Source organism: Coturnix japonica, chromosome 1, assembly GCF_001577835.2.
Source record: "Coturnix japonica isolate 7356 chromosome 1, Coturnix japonica 2.1, whole genome shotgun sequence".
Taxonomy (NCBI): Eukaryota; Metazoa; Chordata; class Aves; order Galliformes; family Phasianidae; genus Coturnix; species Coturnix japonica.
The window spans coordinates 98,319,914-98,335,063 of NC_029516.1; the positions used below are offsets into that span (position 1 = coordinate 98,319,914).

General features: G+C 44.8%; 1 protein-coding gene across 4 annotated transcripts in view; it reads right to left on the minus strand.

The window, feature by feature from the left end:
- C2CD2 (C2 calcium dependent domain containing 2) overlaps positions 1-15,150 on the minus strand; it is a 34,363-nt gene that overhangs the window by 18,426 nt on the left and 787 nt on the right. For 3 of the 4 annotated variants that reach the window (XM_015883068.2, XM_015883064.2, XM_015883074.2), the window contains exons 2-6: positions 14,670-14,768; positions 6,099-6,218; positions 5,582-5,683; positions 1,235-1,357; positions 833-953 (exon numbers count right to left, since the gene is read on the minus strand). In XM_015883068.2, the coding sequence (XP_015738554.1) occupies positions 833-953; positions 1,235-1,357; positions 5,582-5,683; positions 6,099-6,218; positions 14,670-14,768 (565 nt within the window). Of the gene's footprint in view, positions 1-832; positions 954-1,234; positions 1,358-5,581; positions 5,684-6,098; positions 6,219-14,669; positions 14,769-14,888; positions 14,976-15,150 lie in introns of those variants that run through there. The other variant, XM_015883082.1, reaches the window with a different exon arrangement.

Consider the following 15,150-nt stretch of genomic DNA (forward strand, 5'->3'; position numbering starts at 1 on the left):
TATTTACTCAAAACCAGTGCTTTGCCCATTTTAGCAGCCAGAAGCTTCCATTAAAAGGACTGTTATGGAATTGCTAGCAACCATAAGTCACAGGGATTCAAATTTGCATTTTCTGACGCAACCCAAAATACGCTCACTGGAGCCTCAAGCAATGATGCAAGTTTGCACTTGAAAAAGCCTGAACTCTTGTCAGACAGGTTTGCTGCTTCTTTCTTAAACCAACAATGCAGCTTCACCAGGCTGTGAGCTCCTTTTTGCTTTATTCTCCATCTGCAAGAGGTGTAACTTCTCTTACCCACAGAGATACTCTACTGGGGTAAAACAACAACAAAATCCTACAAGGAGAGCTTACATAAGGGAGGAGAGTTACAGATAAATCAGAAAATTGCCCCAAATAAGGGAAAACTGCTGTTAAAATAGGGCAGTACTGAACCAAAGCAATGCCAAACTGCTAACAGTCAATGAAGAGTCGATTCTGAGCCCAAACCAACTTGTTGTATCACTCAAAGTGATAACTTCTACAATAAAACAAACCCTAGAGAATAAACAACCAACTCAAGGAATATGCTCGTTCCAATTTGTTGTCAAACACCACGGATTTGTTTATGATCTTAGATCAAGATGTCTAAATAACGAAATAAACCAAAACATTCACAGTTTTGTACAAGCATGACTAAGCTTGTTTCTGGGAGAACAGCAATTTTGTGCATCTTGTTCTGAGCCAAGCTCGTAATAACCAGAGCTTCCTAATGATTTCAGCTGAATTTATAAAGGTCAAAAAAAACCCCAACATCCTACTTGAAAACAAGCGGCACACTCTGGGCTCCATTACCTGCAGCACTGTGATCAGTGAGGTTTGCTGTGATGTTCTTTACCAGCAGTTTCAGTTCATGAGCCCTTGGAGGTTTAGGCGGACTGGTGCCCTGAGGGATAGTGCTTGTGTTCTGTACATTCTGTGAAAAGGAAAACAAGAGGGATGGAGCATATGCTTAACTTCTGTCACATTAATATTAGGAAGCAGGCATGATGCGGAGAAACATCCACAAGTAGCCACATGGGAGTTATAATCACAGAACCTTCATTGCCAAAGGCTGTGGTGTTTTATAGCGAGCGTTCCAGTTGCATCTGATCACTGAGTGGTGTTAAATGTACTGGCTTCTGGGTCATAAACAGGTAACAAAAACACTATGAAGAAGAGGACTTCTCAAAAGATCCAGGTAGAAATAGGACTTACCTGAACCTCCTTTATGTCTGTAGGCCTTGTACTCAACACTACAGATGGAGTAACTGAGCTAAAGAGGTTCTTCAAAACGTCTCTGAGTGTTTCAGATATTGCACAAGTCCCTTCGCCCTGTTCCTAAAAGGAAACCAACAAGCACACTGCTCAAAATTCAGGAGAGTACAAGTTAAGGCAAAAAAATAAATTAACCTGGCATATCCAAGCTACCAAACCAATTACCTTTGTCAGAGAGAGACAGTTTATGCTGCCAGCAACAAAATGGACCAGGAGATCATGCAAATAATTACTTACACTTCTACACTAAGCACTAAAGAAAAGCTAGAAATACATGCTAACAAAGCAGCACGTTGTTCTTCAGAGTTAGGAAGGCAGAGCTCTTAGCTGCAAAACTAGGTGTTTCACTACCATTTTATGGTGCTGTTTTAAAGTTGCTGAACTGCTTTGCACTCTGCTGAGAGAGCAGATCAGGTCCCCAGATAAGCAGATAGGCACTGTTTGACTGATTTAATGGGAGTTCTGCCAGCCTGCGACAGCTGAGAATGTGCTAATCCTCTGCTGCGCTAAAGAGTTATTATAGCATCTCTTGGAGGTCTTCAGCCTTGCTGAGAAGTGCACGGAATGGACGGACAGTCCTGCCACTCCAAGGGACTGACTCATGTGTTTGTCTACTCAAAAACCCTGTGGCCATCTGCATTACACATTGCCTGCTTGCATGCTTCCTCTCTGGAACATCAGAACTTGTCACAGATCTTGCTTCTGCGTGGCTTCACAGGAATAATTGTAAAGCATCTGAAGAGAGCGAGCTATTCAGCCCATCCCCAGGCTCCTCATGTCATGCTGCTGGAAAGCTTTGCTCTGATCAGTTATCTACATGGGGATGAATCTACAAATGAAGATGTCAAGAAAGGGCAGTTTTGCACTACCTTGGCTGTGGAGGCAGCCCAGGGGAAATCTCCATGAGGTTTGTTTCCTACAGAAAACTTGACTTGAATGACAGAGGACTCATCCATCCTTTCTAACCTGTTACCACATCCGAGAGACTACAGTGTTATTGAACAAGGCTTTAAAATGAAGGGAACTGATTTACAGACACCGAATATTTAGGCAAGTGCAATAAATACATAAAGCAGAAAAAAACTACCCCTCCACATGCTGCTGTTAGATGAGAGCAGGCCTCCAGCAAGCAGTACCAACAAAGCAGACCCAGCTGCAGAAGACAAGGTACTCTGGTGACGAGGACACACAGCTTGCACCAGCGGGAAGATCAGGCAGGGAACCAAAGGCCTAATTCCTGCAGATTATCTTGATAATGCTTAGGCTATGCAGCATCAGCTTCCAGCATTCCCGTCAGCTTAAGCAGAGCCAAAAGACTGCAGCAGCTCAGGTATCAAACTACAGCCCTGTGAACACAGCAGAGTGGATCACCGTCCTCTGCTGGAGCCATGCCCCTCAGCATGGAGAGCCCAGTACCAGATTCTGTCACTTACAACCCTCAGTTCTCATTTAATGCACATGGAGTCATTTCTGCACTCCTACAGGGATGCTTGAAGCTCGTGCAGCAGGTCAAACCAATTTGGAGCAACACCCAATTCCTCAAGTGTTACAGAAACAGCCCAAATGTTTCATGAGAATCCCAGGAATGCTGCACACAAAAATCCTCTTGCAACCACCTCCTCATGCATCCACCCCTTGATGATATGCAGCTACTGAAGAAAACCTGCAACAATACTGGCAAATTTGTTTTGTTCACACTGCAATCCCCAATGCAACTGCTAAAGAAAGAGGCAGAAGCACATTTCTGCAGCTTCCAAATAATACATTTGCTTTTAAAAATACTGAAAATACACTTGTTTCAGTAACATACGTCTTTTGAGATACTAAAATAAGCAGATAAATCATTGGTGGCTCTCATTGTTTTGAAGGTGACTTCTTTCCCCTTCCCTTACCTACACGCTGTTGGATGAAGAATGATGGAAACATGCAAAATTCCAGCCATCCCTCACCCTGTCACCAACCAAAACTGGTATTAGTTGTTTAGCAATAGCAGCAACAGCTGTCATTCGGCTACTATTGATAAGCATTTTCTGATGTTTTTCATCAACAGAAAAGTAGGTTATTATATCCCCTTGTTTGACTGATGACATAACTATTGCATTGATAACCAACAGCAATTAAAGATCTCAATTTGTACACAAAATATCTCTTCCATAAGAGGAATAAAATAACTACAAACCAGGACACACAAGCTGATGTTAAAGGTTTAAGAGCTGAAGGAATTACCACAGGGTTGGCTGCTTCTTGTTTTATCCATTAAACAGCTCTCTGTCACCTCCCCACTTCCCTGAATGCTAATACAAACTTCAAAGTGAAAAAGAAGCCCTTAAGTAGTAAGAGCTTAACAGGCTCATTTTAAAAATCACAGGCAAAGCACAGGAGGTTACAACTGCTTTGTCACTTGGCATCTCAAAAAACAGGCTTTGAAGGCCTGAGACAGTGCCAGACTGTTTGCACTGCCAGTGAATACTAATGCTTGTTCAGTGTGTGGACAATCAGCACACCACTCCAACACGTGCAGGTCAGTTGCATGCACAGTAGAAATGTACTACATTTTAATTAAAGATTTAAAGCACGCTTCAAAAGACTTTAGTTATGAGCTGCCTTTAGTTCTGAGCTTAATATTTTTGTGCGCAAAAACTGTGGTAATAAATTTTAATGATTCTATGTCACTCAGCTATGGATCTTCAGTAGCAGCTTTACCATCACAGCCAGTACTGAGGGCTGAGCTTCTGGGGAGGCTCCCTGCAGAGAAGGACCTGCTGGACAAGCTGACCACGAGCCAGCGATAAACCCCTGTGACCACAAAGAGCAACGGTATCCTGGGGTGAATTAGAAAAAGCATTGCCAGCAGGCCAATGTGCTCCTTCCCCTCTACTCCACCCTGGTGAAGCCTCACCTGGAATATTGGCTCCAGTTCTGGGCTTCACTGCACAAGAGGAATACAGACATACCAGAGAGTCCAGCATAGGGCTACTAAAATGATGAAGGAACTGGAGCATCTCTCCTATGAGGAAAGGCTTAGGGAGCTGGGCCCGTTCAGCCTGGAGAGAAGGCTCAGGGGATCTGATCAACATGCTGTCAATAGGATGGGGCCAGAAGCTTCTCAGTGGTTCCCAGCAATAAGATGAGAGGCAACAGACACAAACTGAAACATGCAGTTCCAAACAAACACGAGGAAAAAAATATTTACTGTGAAGGTGACAGAGCTCTGACACAGGCTTCCTAGAGAGGCTATGGAGTCTCCTCACTGGACATCTTCAGAAGCCCCCTGGAGGTTGTCCTGCTCACCCTGCTCTAGGTGTCCCTGCTAGAGCCAGGGCTGGACCAAATAGACCTAGAAGGGCCCTTCCCACCTCAGCCATTCTGTGATGCTGTAAGACCCAGTCTTCAGCAAGAGCTTCAGTCAGAAAACCACCTTCACATAAAGCAAGTGTGCACTCGCTGTTGCACAAAACGTGTGAGCACAACTATGTGTGCTTATTTTTTTTTAAACTGTGAATGGTGAGAGGCAGAATCCAGTCTCAAATCACAAAGAAACTCCTTCAGGAAATGTGCCAATAAAAACAACAGCACAACAACAACGAATGAGAATTTATACACCAAGATAACGTGCAATTGAGAAAACCTCAATATATTTCTAGATAACTTATTTCCTTTAAAATGTTTATTTTTTTCAGAGCCGTATCTGAATGAGGGCTACTGGATTCCTAAACTCATTAAGTTAAGGCAGGGCAAATGACTTTGATGGGAACATAATTACAACTTTCTCATTATATTCAAAGTGCTCTTATGGCTGTTAGTAACAGATACTTTTCATACCTTTGAATTTGATCAAAAACATTTGCCAGGTCACTAGTCTGCCAAATACAGATTTATCTTTAATGCTTCAGTAATCTTGAGAGATGCTCTTCAATTTCAGAGATGCAGGATTTTGATGGATGAGCCATGGCAAGTTTCACTGAACCAGTTCAAGAAACCATTGCCAATAAATAACCGCCCCATTCCACTGCTAAACGCGGTCAGCAGAAATGAACAGGCATTTTTGCTTCAGTTGTTCCAGCATCATTCAGTATCTTAGCTCTAGCTACTATTACTGCCGATCTAATGCACTGCATTGGGTTTTGCACTGGAGAGATGCTTTCTGACTCCTTGAGCAGAGGGACAGAGTGACTGCTGGGGGGGCAGCAGCAAGGTTTAGCAGAACTTGTAAAAGTCCTCTCCCAGTCTGAACTGCACCCTTTACATTAGAGCTTTCGCTACGACAAATAAAACTTACTGACTGACCTCCTGCGCTGTTGGCTGGATTTCAAAGTTGGTTTCATCAGCATTAACGAGGAGCCACTCCACTTTGACATCATCTCCTTTGTCTTTCACATAGAGGTGAAGCTGCGGATAGGAAAGTAGTTATTGGAGTGTGTTCTGATATCCAGTAAGGAAATTTTAAGTCGGTCTCCAAACTAAGTCTTGCCAAAGGAAAAATAGCAGTTTCTGAGTTGGTATACATCCAAGTGACAGTGTAAGAAAGCAAACTAAATACCAAGTAAGAGCGCATGCCAGCCAAAAACAGTACTGCTGTTCTACACATCAAGGCAGTCTATTAAAAGATCTGTTTATTTATCCACTGTCTTCCTAAAGCAGAAGACAGAGCTGTAATGTTATTAAATGTTTTACTAGAATTAACATGAGCTTGTAGGCATTTCTGCAAACAGGAAGTGAAAACCTGACACCACCTTCCAGGCCTTTCAGCTGAGCTGTGGGATGAGACGTAACAGAAGGAAAAAGAGAATTTAAGAGGCTTTACCTGCAAGTGAAGTGGAGACAGTTTCACGCTGTACAACTGCCTTCCTGCAGCTGTGGGTGAAGAACTCGAGATGCTGATAATAAACGTAATGGAATCTCCCACAACATTACAAGAAACCACCTGAAGAAATTAAAGGGGAGGAAAAAAGGAAGGTAAGAACAATTCAGTCTTTGGCAAAGGCAAGAAAGGAACTAAGAAAAATGAAGGGCTTTAAGCTAATAGAATTATGCTATATTCTGCATATGGGTGATTTCCAGTCAGTTTCATTAACCCCCTGCACTTCCTTCTACGTACTTGGTTCTAAAACCTGCAGTTCAGCTGTACACTTCTGGACACAGAGGTTAATACCTGGTAATTCTGGTGATTTACAAGAATTTTTTGTGTCGTTGGATATAATTAACCCTTCTCTCTCTTGTTACAAACCAAGCAGGATAGCCGGTTTTACCAAACACATGGCTCATAAAAATGATCTGTACAGCATTTGTTTTGTGGGTACTCTACAAATGAGAAACTTTGACATAAGGCTGCTGCTTCTGGAGAGGACGTTGACTGAGTAATTCCAATGGGGCGGTGACAGGCAGAAGACTTGAGAAGTTTATCAAGTCTTTGACCAAACCCAGGAGAGCACTGAAGTTTGGTGGTGAAACTAACAGCATTGTTAGTTGGAAGTCACCTGCCTGTTGCTGCTCCCCCATGGTTAGTGCTCCCACAGCTCCTCCGCTGGAAAGGTGAGTTAAACGTTCTGTAGATGGACTCAGGCAAAGTTAAGCATGCTAATGCAATGCACAGACAGATCATGTGCTGCAAGATCTGCTTGACAGAAACTCTGTGCAAATGCTAGTAAATTATATTTGTGCACTTATTGCTTCACTTATGCACACTGGATTGGAAGCTGAAGGCTTCAACATGAGTCAGGTACCCTCTGAAAGATCCTTATCAGTCTCCCTAAATACAGTTTATCTCCTCAGACCCTACACACTGTAAGAAGCACCAGAGGGCTTCAGAGCACATCTGTGAAGGCAGAAATTACAAAGGAGCAGGTGGATGGGGTGGACATGGCAAATAACAAACCCAACTGCACCTACGAGCAACAGGAGCTGCAGAAGGTGTGTCTTTTGCAAACCATAGTTGGGAGGTGGACAAGTCTGCCTTCCTCACTTCTTTCCCAAAAGCTAAATTCCCTCTAAGTTCATTTATGTTCCTTAATCCCACGTAATCAACATAAGCAGCCACAGCTAGGACACAAGAGAAGTTAGTTAATGACTAACTTAAGTTAAAAAGCTTGACTGCTCATTCTACTTGTATTCTGTATTTAGACTCAATTACAATTCATTCACAAGGAGAATGGATTGACATGGCTTTTCCTCAAGTACAGCAGAAGTAGACAGTTTATTTCATCTTTCTGAGCTCAGAATGAGGGAAAAGGACAGGTCTGAGACAAAAGAAAACCCCACATACACATCTGATCCATACATGCATGGGAAGCTCAGTGCATTCGGAACAAGTTGGACTTGCTGCACATGTGCTGCAGAGCCACACGTCTGGAATTTCAGGAGGCTTAAGAGGCAGGATTACCAGGTAAACAGGCAATTACTGCTTTAAAAACAAACAACACAAGCCTGGCAGGAGGGTTGGCAGATGTGTTGACACAATGCTCTTTTGCTCAGGATGTGTTTATTTACAAGCAAAAGATGAAAACAGAGAGTCTGCAACTGCCACTTCCCTTCTAACGTGACATTCCTTTAGAAATGCAGCAGATGCTTTTGATAGACCTCAGCAGAAATAAATAGGCCATTCATGTGCCCCTCCCCAAACAGTAACATGAAGAAAAACATTGAAGCTTCCTGGGCTGGACTCCTGCTCCCCCACAGCCCTATCCAACCTGCTTCCTCAGATTCTTTGTCTTGGAGCAGGTGAAGAGCAGTCATCAAGAAACCACAGCTCATTCATATCCTGTGAAGCTCTAATTAGAGACAAAATGAATTTGCTAGCAGGAGAGGAGAGGGTCAGGTGAAGCACCCTTTTCTGGCTGAGAAAGGGCAAATATTCATGAGAAAACAGAGGCACTTGGACTGGTTAGCTGCCCTTAGACTTCATTTATCATTTTAGTCTCTCTTTCCCAATACTCTGTGCAAGAGGCACCTCATCATCAGCCTTCCATTTTCAGTGGAGGCCAGAACACCTGAAGTTTCTGTGACAAATTTTTCTTCCAAAATGAAGCCCTTGTGCCACCACACAGAAGCTGTGGCTGGCTAACCAGACTCCCAGAGAGCTTAGATGTCACCCTGCTGTCTTGTAGCCGGACAAACCACAAACATCTACGTGAGCAAAAATAGAGTGAAGTGAAGCAGCAGCACAACACCCGGGCTCTTCCAGCAGCAAGAGACTGAGGTGCCTTCTCCCTGCAGCACCTCCCTATTCACAGGCAGCCTGTCACCAGCAAGGGGTCTCTCTGAGCGCTTTTGGGATCTTAGACCCTGTGGAGGTTCTCAGGCCCTTCTCTAAAGTTATTCTAAAAAGAGTAAAAAAAAGAAACTGTGTTCCAGGTAAACTTCAGAGAAGAATATGACTGGAAAAGTATTAGAGTTAAAGAAAGACAGAGATATTTTCCTAAGAAACTGAAGTGCCTGGACACGCGTCCTCTCAGCTGTTGAAAACTGTCCCCTTGCTCTGCCCTCCCTTTCTGTATCTTGATTTCATAGTTCTTCTGGACAGAACTGAAACATTTCATTTTCTCTTCTCCCTGAAGTGGCAGCAAAGCTATGTCAGGTTGCTCGGAGCCCCTTCCAGCCCCACCTTGAGTGTCTGCAGGGATGGGGCATCCACCTCCACTCTGGGCAACCTGTGCCAGTGCCTCACCATACTGTAAAACAGCTTTTCCTTATGTACAGCCCTTCTGTTACTCCTCCACATCAGCCTTTCTCCTCCATTTCTCTGTACAGGACAGCAGAGTCCCTTCTGTGGTAAAGGGAATGGTGAACGGCTGCGACTTCAGAAGGAAGTTCTCAGAGCCCAAAAGAAGAAGTCTTCCACCTTCCTCAAGCCAGACTGTATCACATGGGTACGTAAAACTCCCAGCATTATCAGCTCAATTGCTTTTTGAACAGAAATCTGCTTCACTGCATTTTGTTTCCACAAGGAGAAAGTTACCTGAGGTTGCAAAATACATATCGGTAACATAGAAGTGATAAAAAGTTAATACATGAAAAAAATGAATACCACAAAGCAGCCACAGAGTAAAAGCTGCCATAGCCTCAGCTGCAGGGATCAGGATGCTATAAGATTTGGGAGCTCCACAATCTCCATTTTTTTTCTCTGAAGTATTACTATGAAAAAGAAAAAGTTCTTTTCTGGCACAGGAAGCTTCTCTTGTCAATGTCCACCCAGATAAGTTTGTATGCTTAATGTATAACCACTCTGTAAGAAAACTTCCCAGTCAGAAACTCCTGCCTTTTCACAATCATTGCACTCAGCTATTCAAAAGAAGAATTACACCACCTGCTTCAGCAACCTGAGCCTATGGATTGGCTTCTTAAGGGGCTTTCTGTAGCTCCTATACAGCTCCCTCTTGACCCAAGTAGTTCACTACATGACACAGACAATATTGAGAAGGGAAGAGGAGAAAAGGCAATGTCTAACCAAGACACTGCTTGAAGAAGATTTTTAGAAGCATGAAAGCAAATGTGCCTGCAGATATAATGAGACAAATTCAGGGCAGTTCTTTAAAGTGATGATAAGCACTGGGGTGAAGGCAGGGTGATGGAATGGGTGCACAGAAGAAGGAGCTACCTGTGTAAGCAACAGAACAAAAACAGATATATCAAGTGAGTTCAGTCATTCTTTTGCAACTGACAGACACGCAAATTCAAAGAAGTAAAGAAAAGATTAAAAAAAACCACAATTATCAGGGAATACCATCAGACAGGAGAGGGAGAATTTTCAGTGAGTATCAAATGGTGGGAGGACAAGCAGCGGTATCTATATTTAAGAAGGGGGAAAACAAGTAGCAGAGCAAGACTTGGTACTTTGGCCTCACTAACACACACGTCTTTGCAAAGAGCTTATTCAGCACAGATGAAAACACAGAGACAAACAAAGACAGTGAAACGCAAGAGGTCTGCCAGTCTACATGTAGTGACACTGGGAGCACTGCGTTACCACTGACACCTGAACCAGGCTGGTGGATGGGGCTCAAGCCTGAACAAGGACCGTGCAGATCTGTTTGACAGGGCTCAAACCAGTCATTATCACCACCAAAGCAAACAAATTCCAGCGCAGATGCCTCCCTTTGACAAGACACTCAGTTTCAAAGTAGGTTAGAACCACTGCGTTGTCTTGTTTGTATTAACTGGGACACCTATGTACAAAATTCAACAGGAGGTCTGAAAGAAAGTGAGGAAAGAGAGTTGAAAACCTTGAGGACAAGAAAATAAATGCAACTCAAAATACAAAGCATACATGCAGGAATTAAAAACTCCCCTCTATAGGAGCAGTATCTCTAAGGAAAAGCCATGACCTGCAAGCGTGAAGTCAATGACAGTGTGAAGCAGCCAAGGGAGAGGCAGGTCAGAATCACAGTGCTGTAGGGGTTGGAAGGAACCTCTGGAGATCACCTAGACTGGCACCTGGCTAAAGCAGGTTCCCTGCAGCAGGTTGCACAGGAAAGCATCCTTAAATCATAGAATCATAGAATTACCCAGGTTGGAAAAGACCTTGAAGATCATCAAGTCCAAGGCATTGAAAGGCATTAAAGGCATTGAGAGAGCACTGTCAAGAAAGCACAGCGAGGCAGACATCTCAACACACTGCGAGACTCCATTGTAGGCTTTAATCGTCACATTCAAGAGTGAATCCAACTGGAGCAGCTGCGCAAAGGGATACATAGGAGGGACAGGCAAACCTAGCACTGAGAAAGGAGACCTGAGGAACAACTTCTTTAGCTCAGCCAAACAAAGGCTGGAAGGAAACGTAACTCCCTTGTGATATACCCATGGACAGCAAGTGCCGGGGGAAAAAGGATCGTGCCAGTACAGGAAGAGAAAAAGTATAAATAAATGAAAAAGCTGCGTGGGCCATGATTCCACTTAGGACTGTGAAAAAACAGAACTAAATAAAACAAACAACACGATCATTGAAGCAGCAAATCCCTGGGACAGCTTCCCAAGCAAAAGAAGGGGTTAAGGGACAATACAGACTGCACGTGATGGTCAGGGCAGTGCAGCCCACCAGAAACAATCGGGGATAAACACATATACATCACTGGGGATGAATCCCAGTTCATGCTGCAGCATTCATGATGAGAAAGCAGACTTTCCTGGAGAGGAAAGCAGCCACTGCACCACAACACCCTCATGGGCTTTGAAATGAGGGGAGATGGGAGGCTCTGCACCCCAGCTTGATGCTGGATGGGAACAAAGCAGCAAAGACACACAGCTGAACAAGTGCTTTTTTGGGCACACTGCACAGCCTGTTGCAAAATGAGACCGCACATAAGGCCACAAAGCAGCCCTCCTTCTGCTCCACCATTTGCCCTCATGGAACACACAACAGAAAAACCGACACAAAGCTTTACTATCTGCTCTTGCCTGTTGCGCTGCAGGACAGCCACTCTTTGTGCAGCAGCTTTTTACTACTGCTTATCAAAGGAAAAGCAAACTGCGGGCACTCGGAGGGCTTCTTCCCCTCTTTGTTTCAGCACGAAGCAGGAGGAAGGGGGAGACTTTTGCTGTTTAACAGTCGGGAAACAGACAAGTTTGCTCTGTCCAAACCCATTCGTGCCAAGCTCCCGACAAGAGAATCATCTCCTCTGTTGCCTTTTATCGCTGCTGGGAAGTTCAAAGCTTCTGGAAATAGATTCTGGTAACGGAAAGGTTGGCAGAAATAGCTGAGAATATTGCAAATGTTTACTTTACTGAAACAGAACAGCCAGCCCCACACAATGAAAACAGCCTGCTCCGTTCTACGTATTTAGGCTCTGGCCCAAAACTGGAGTGAAGATTACAACCAAGCATGGGCTCTGCCCAGGGACAGTGTGGTGCCACCTCTCTGACAGAGCAGCTCTGTCCAAAGGCAGTGCCACCTGCCAAGCTCAGACCCAGCAGCTCCCCTACTCTGTCTGCATTGCCGTGCCGTGGAACGCCTGCCAGTTTTACAGCCTCCAGCTCCTTGAGCACAAACACAGCTGTACACACCTAAGGGCCACGTGTCAGCGCGTGTCCTGGTCACAAACAAGTCTGACAGCAGCAATGCAGAATTACAGCAGGCTGGCAATCTCCTGTCAGTTCGGTGTGGATGTGTGCCAGGCGTGAGGCTGCTCCCAGCACCGCAAGACTGTGTTCCACAAAGGACAAGTACTACAGGGCTCCATCAGCAAACACCCACCCACATTAAAACATTACACTCCATAGAATCTTTAATGTTGGAAAAGACCACTAAGATCATCTAGTCCAATCACTGACCCATCACCACCACAACCACTAACCATGTCCTTCCCATATTCACTGCTGTTTTCATCCCTCACTCTCAATCCTCTGTGCTTCAATTGATGACCACAACCTCTCCAATATAAAGTCTTAAAAAAAAACTTATTTGAAGCAAAGTGCAATAAATCTACCTTGGCTGCTGAGCAAGGTGCCTATACACTTGCCATCCTGATTGCAAGTGAAGAAGCAAGACAAACCAGTTACAGGACAACAGCCCCATGTCAGACAATGGCCCAGGCATGTGCTAAGCTCTAAGAGAGGCTGCAACATCAGTAAGCAAACAGCATGTGATCACCAACCACACCAATAATGGGCCAACAACATAGGACCACAGAATGGTTTGGGTTGGAAGGGACCTTAAAGATGATCCAGCTCCAACCCCCTGCCACGGGTAGGGTTAGCAAGCATGAGTAGACTGCGTCCAGACAAGCTGCTATTGGAGATTTCAGTTTCATTTTGCTTTTTTGGAGACACTTGAAGAGATTAAGGGTTTGAAGTGCAAGAAAAATGTAAAATATGAAACTTGAGCTTTGGATGCTCAGTATCACTCAAGGAGTATGTAAGTGAAACAGCCTATGAGAGAACTCCTGGGGTGCCTGGGGGTGGATACGCATGAGTGTCACTCTTTGGTTATTACATATTGAAATAGAAATAAATTATTCAGCTGTACCTTAACAGAAGGAACAGGAATCATTCAGAGAATGTTTTTCCAGCAGCTGTGCACAAGATTATGGAAACAGGTTCTGGGGGAATACAAAACTACCCAATTACGTAAGCAAAACTCTCTTAATCCAATACGTTTTTAAATGTGCTTATATTGCCTTAAGCTGCTGCAAAACCACATCAGATCGCTGGCTGCAATACTAACAGCTTGATTAACATATTGAAATGGCTCAACCCAAGGTCAGACAAAGCAGGAGGGAGGGTGCCAGGCCACAAAGCCCCTGGCAGAGGAGAGCAAGAGCCCAGCCACACCACAGCTGGTGCTGCCCAGCTCCTGCTGCTCATGCTACAACAGCTTTGCCACAGCAGCAGCAGGCCCCATGGGCAGGAGAGAGCCACTGGAGCAGGGAGCATTAGTATGAAAGGGAAACATTGGGGAAAAAAAAACAACAGAAAAAACAAAGAAAAAACAGAACTGTGGCTTGAGAACAAGTGCACAAAGAGCTTTACATGTTGGCAGTCCCCAGCTGCCACCAATCAGGGTGTGGTTGGTTATCAGACAAGTATGCATAATTTTCAAAGGAATCATAGCAGAGCCGCTTAACATCTAAATGAGACAAGCAAACTAAAGTAAAGAAGCAGAACTAGAAGAAAAGTAATGGGTTCAATTGATTCGGGGGCCTGAAGCTGAGCTAACAGTCACTGGCTAATAGTTACTGAAACCAAGATGGAAATACAGGAGCTATCAGTGCCAACGAGTACACATACACTCCTTTCCTCTTAGTGCATTTTTACACTGATATAAGAGCTACATTCCACCTTCACTCAGAATCACACAGAATTGCAGGGGTTGGAAGGGACCTCTAGAGATCATCAAGTCCAACCCCCCCTGCCAAAGCAGGTTCCCTACACCACGATTCTAATATTGCCCATACTGAGCAAGAGAAAAGCAACTTCCCAATACGTGCTGTGGGGGTGGGAGAGGAAGGCCCAGACAAGTTCTTAGGAATCACCTGGAGTACTCAGCACCTGCCCCACTGATCCTGTCTGGCTGGGAGCCGGGAAGCAGGGCTGCCTCAGCCACCACACAGCAGGAGGCAGGCAGGTCTTTCAGCCCCAGGGCATTTCCTCCTGCATGAATCGCTGACCAACTTCTACACCAGGACAGGGAACCGCAATGGCAGTAGGAGGGCATGGAGGTGTTTCTATCAGCTCAGCGCAGCCCTGGCTGTTGTTCATTTGGCAGACGCCCTGCAGCGCTTCGCTCATGGCTTGCTCAAGAAGTGAACCAATGCAAAGAGGTCCCTTGGAGGCAGTCTGAAACCAACCTTTGCTAACTTAGGTACTGCAGAATAAAACTCCCGCTGGCACTCAAAAAGTGGCATTTTCTACTAAAAGTACCCTGAAGCACAATTAGGATGTTTACCTTGTCCTGGACAGACTTCACCACGCTAACAACTTGTTTAACTGTGAGCTCGAGTGGTTCTGCTGGGTCATCTTCCTCAAACGTCAGCAGCTGTGAGTCCTAGGAAAGAGAAGAGGAGCACTATCAGGTGGTGAACCTACCCCTTGGAGACGAGGGATGAAAATACAAGGAAGAGCCTGAAAATCTGCAGTTAGGGCTCACATCTAGGCCCAACTTTACCTCAGCCTCCCAAGAACACATAGAGCTGTATGACTTTGAAGGGTCATTGGATACACTCCAATAGATCCACATCTCTCCTGTGCTGAGGACTCCCCATTTGGATGCAGTACTCCAGGTGAGGCCTCACCAGCACAGAGCAGAGGGGCAGCATCACCTCCCTCACTGCTGGCCACACTTCTTGAACGCAGCCCATGACACAGCTGGCCTTCATAGCTGTGCGGGCACAAAGCCACACAGCTGCGTTAGGCCGTGTCAAACCTAC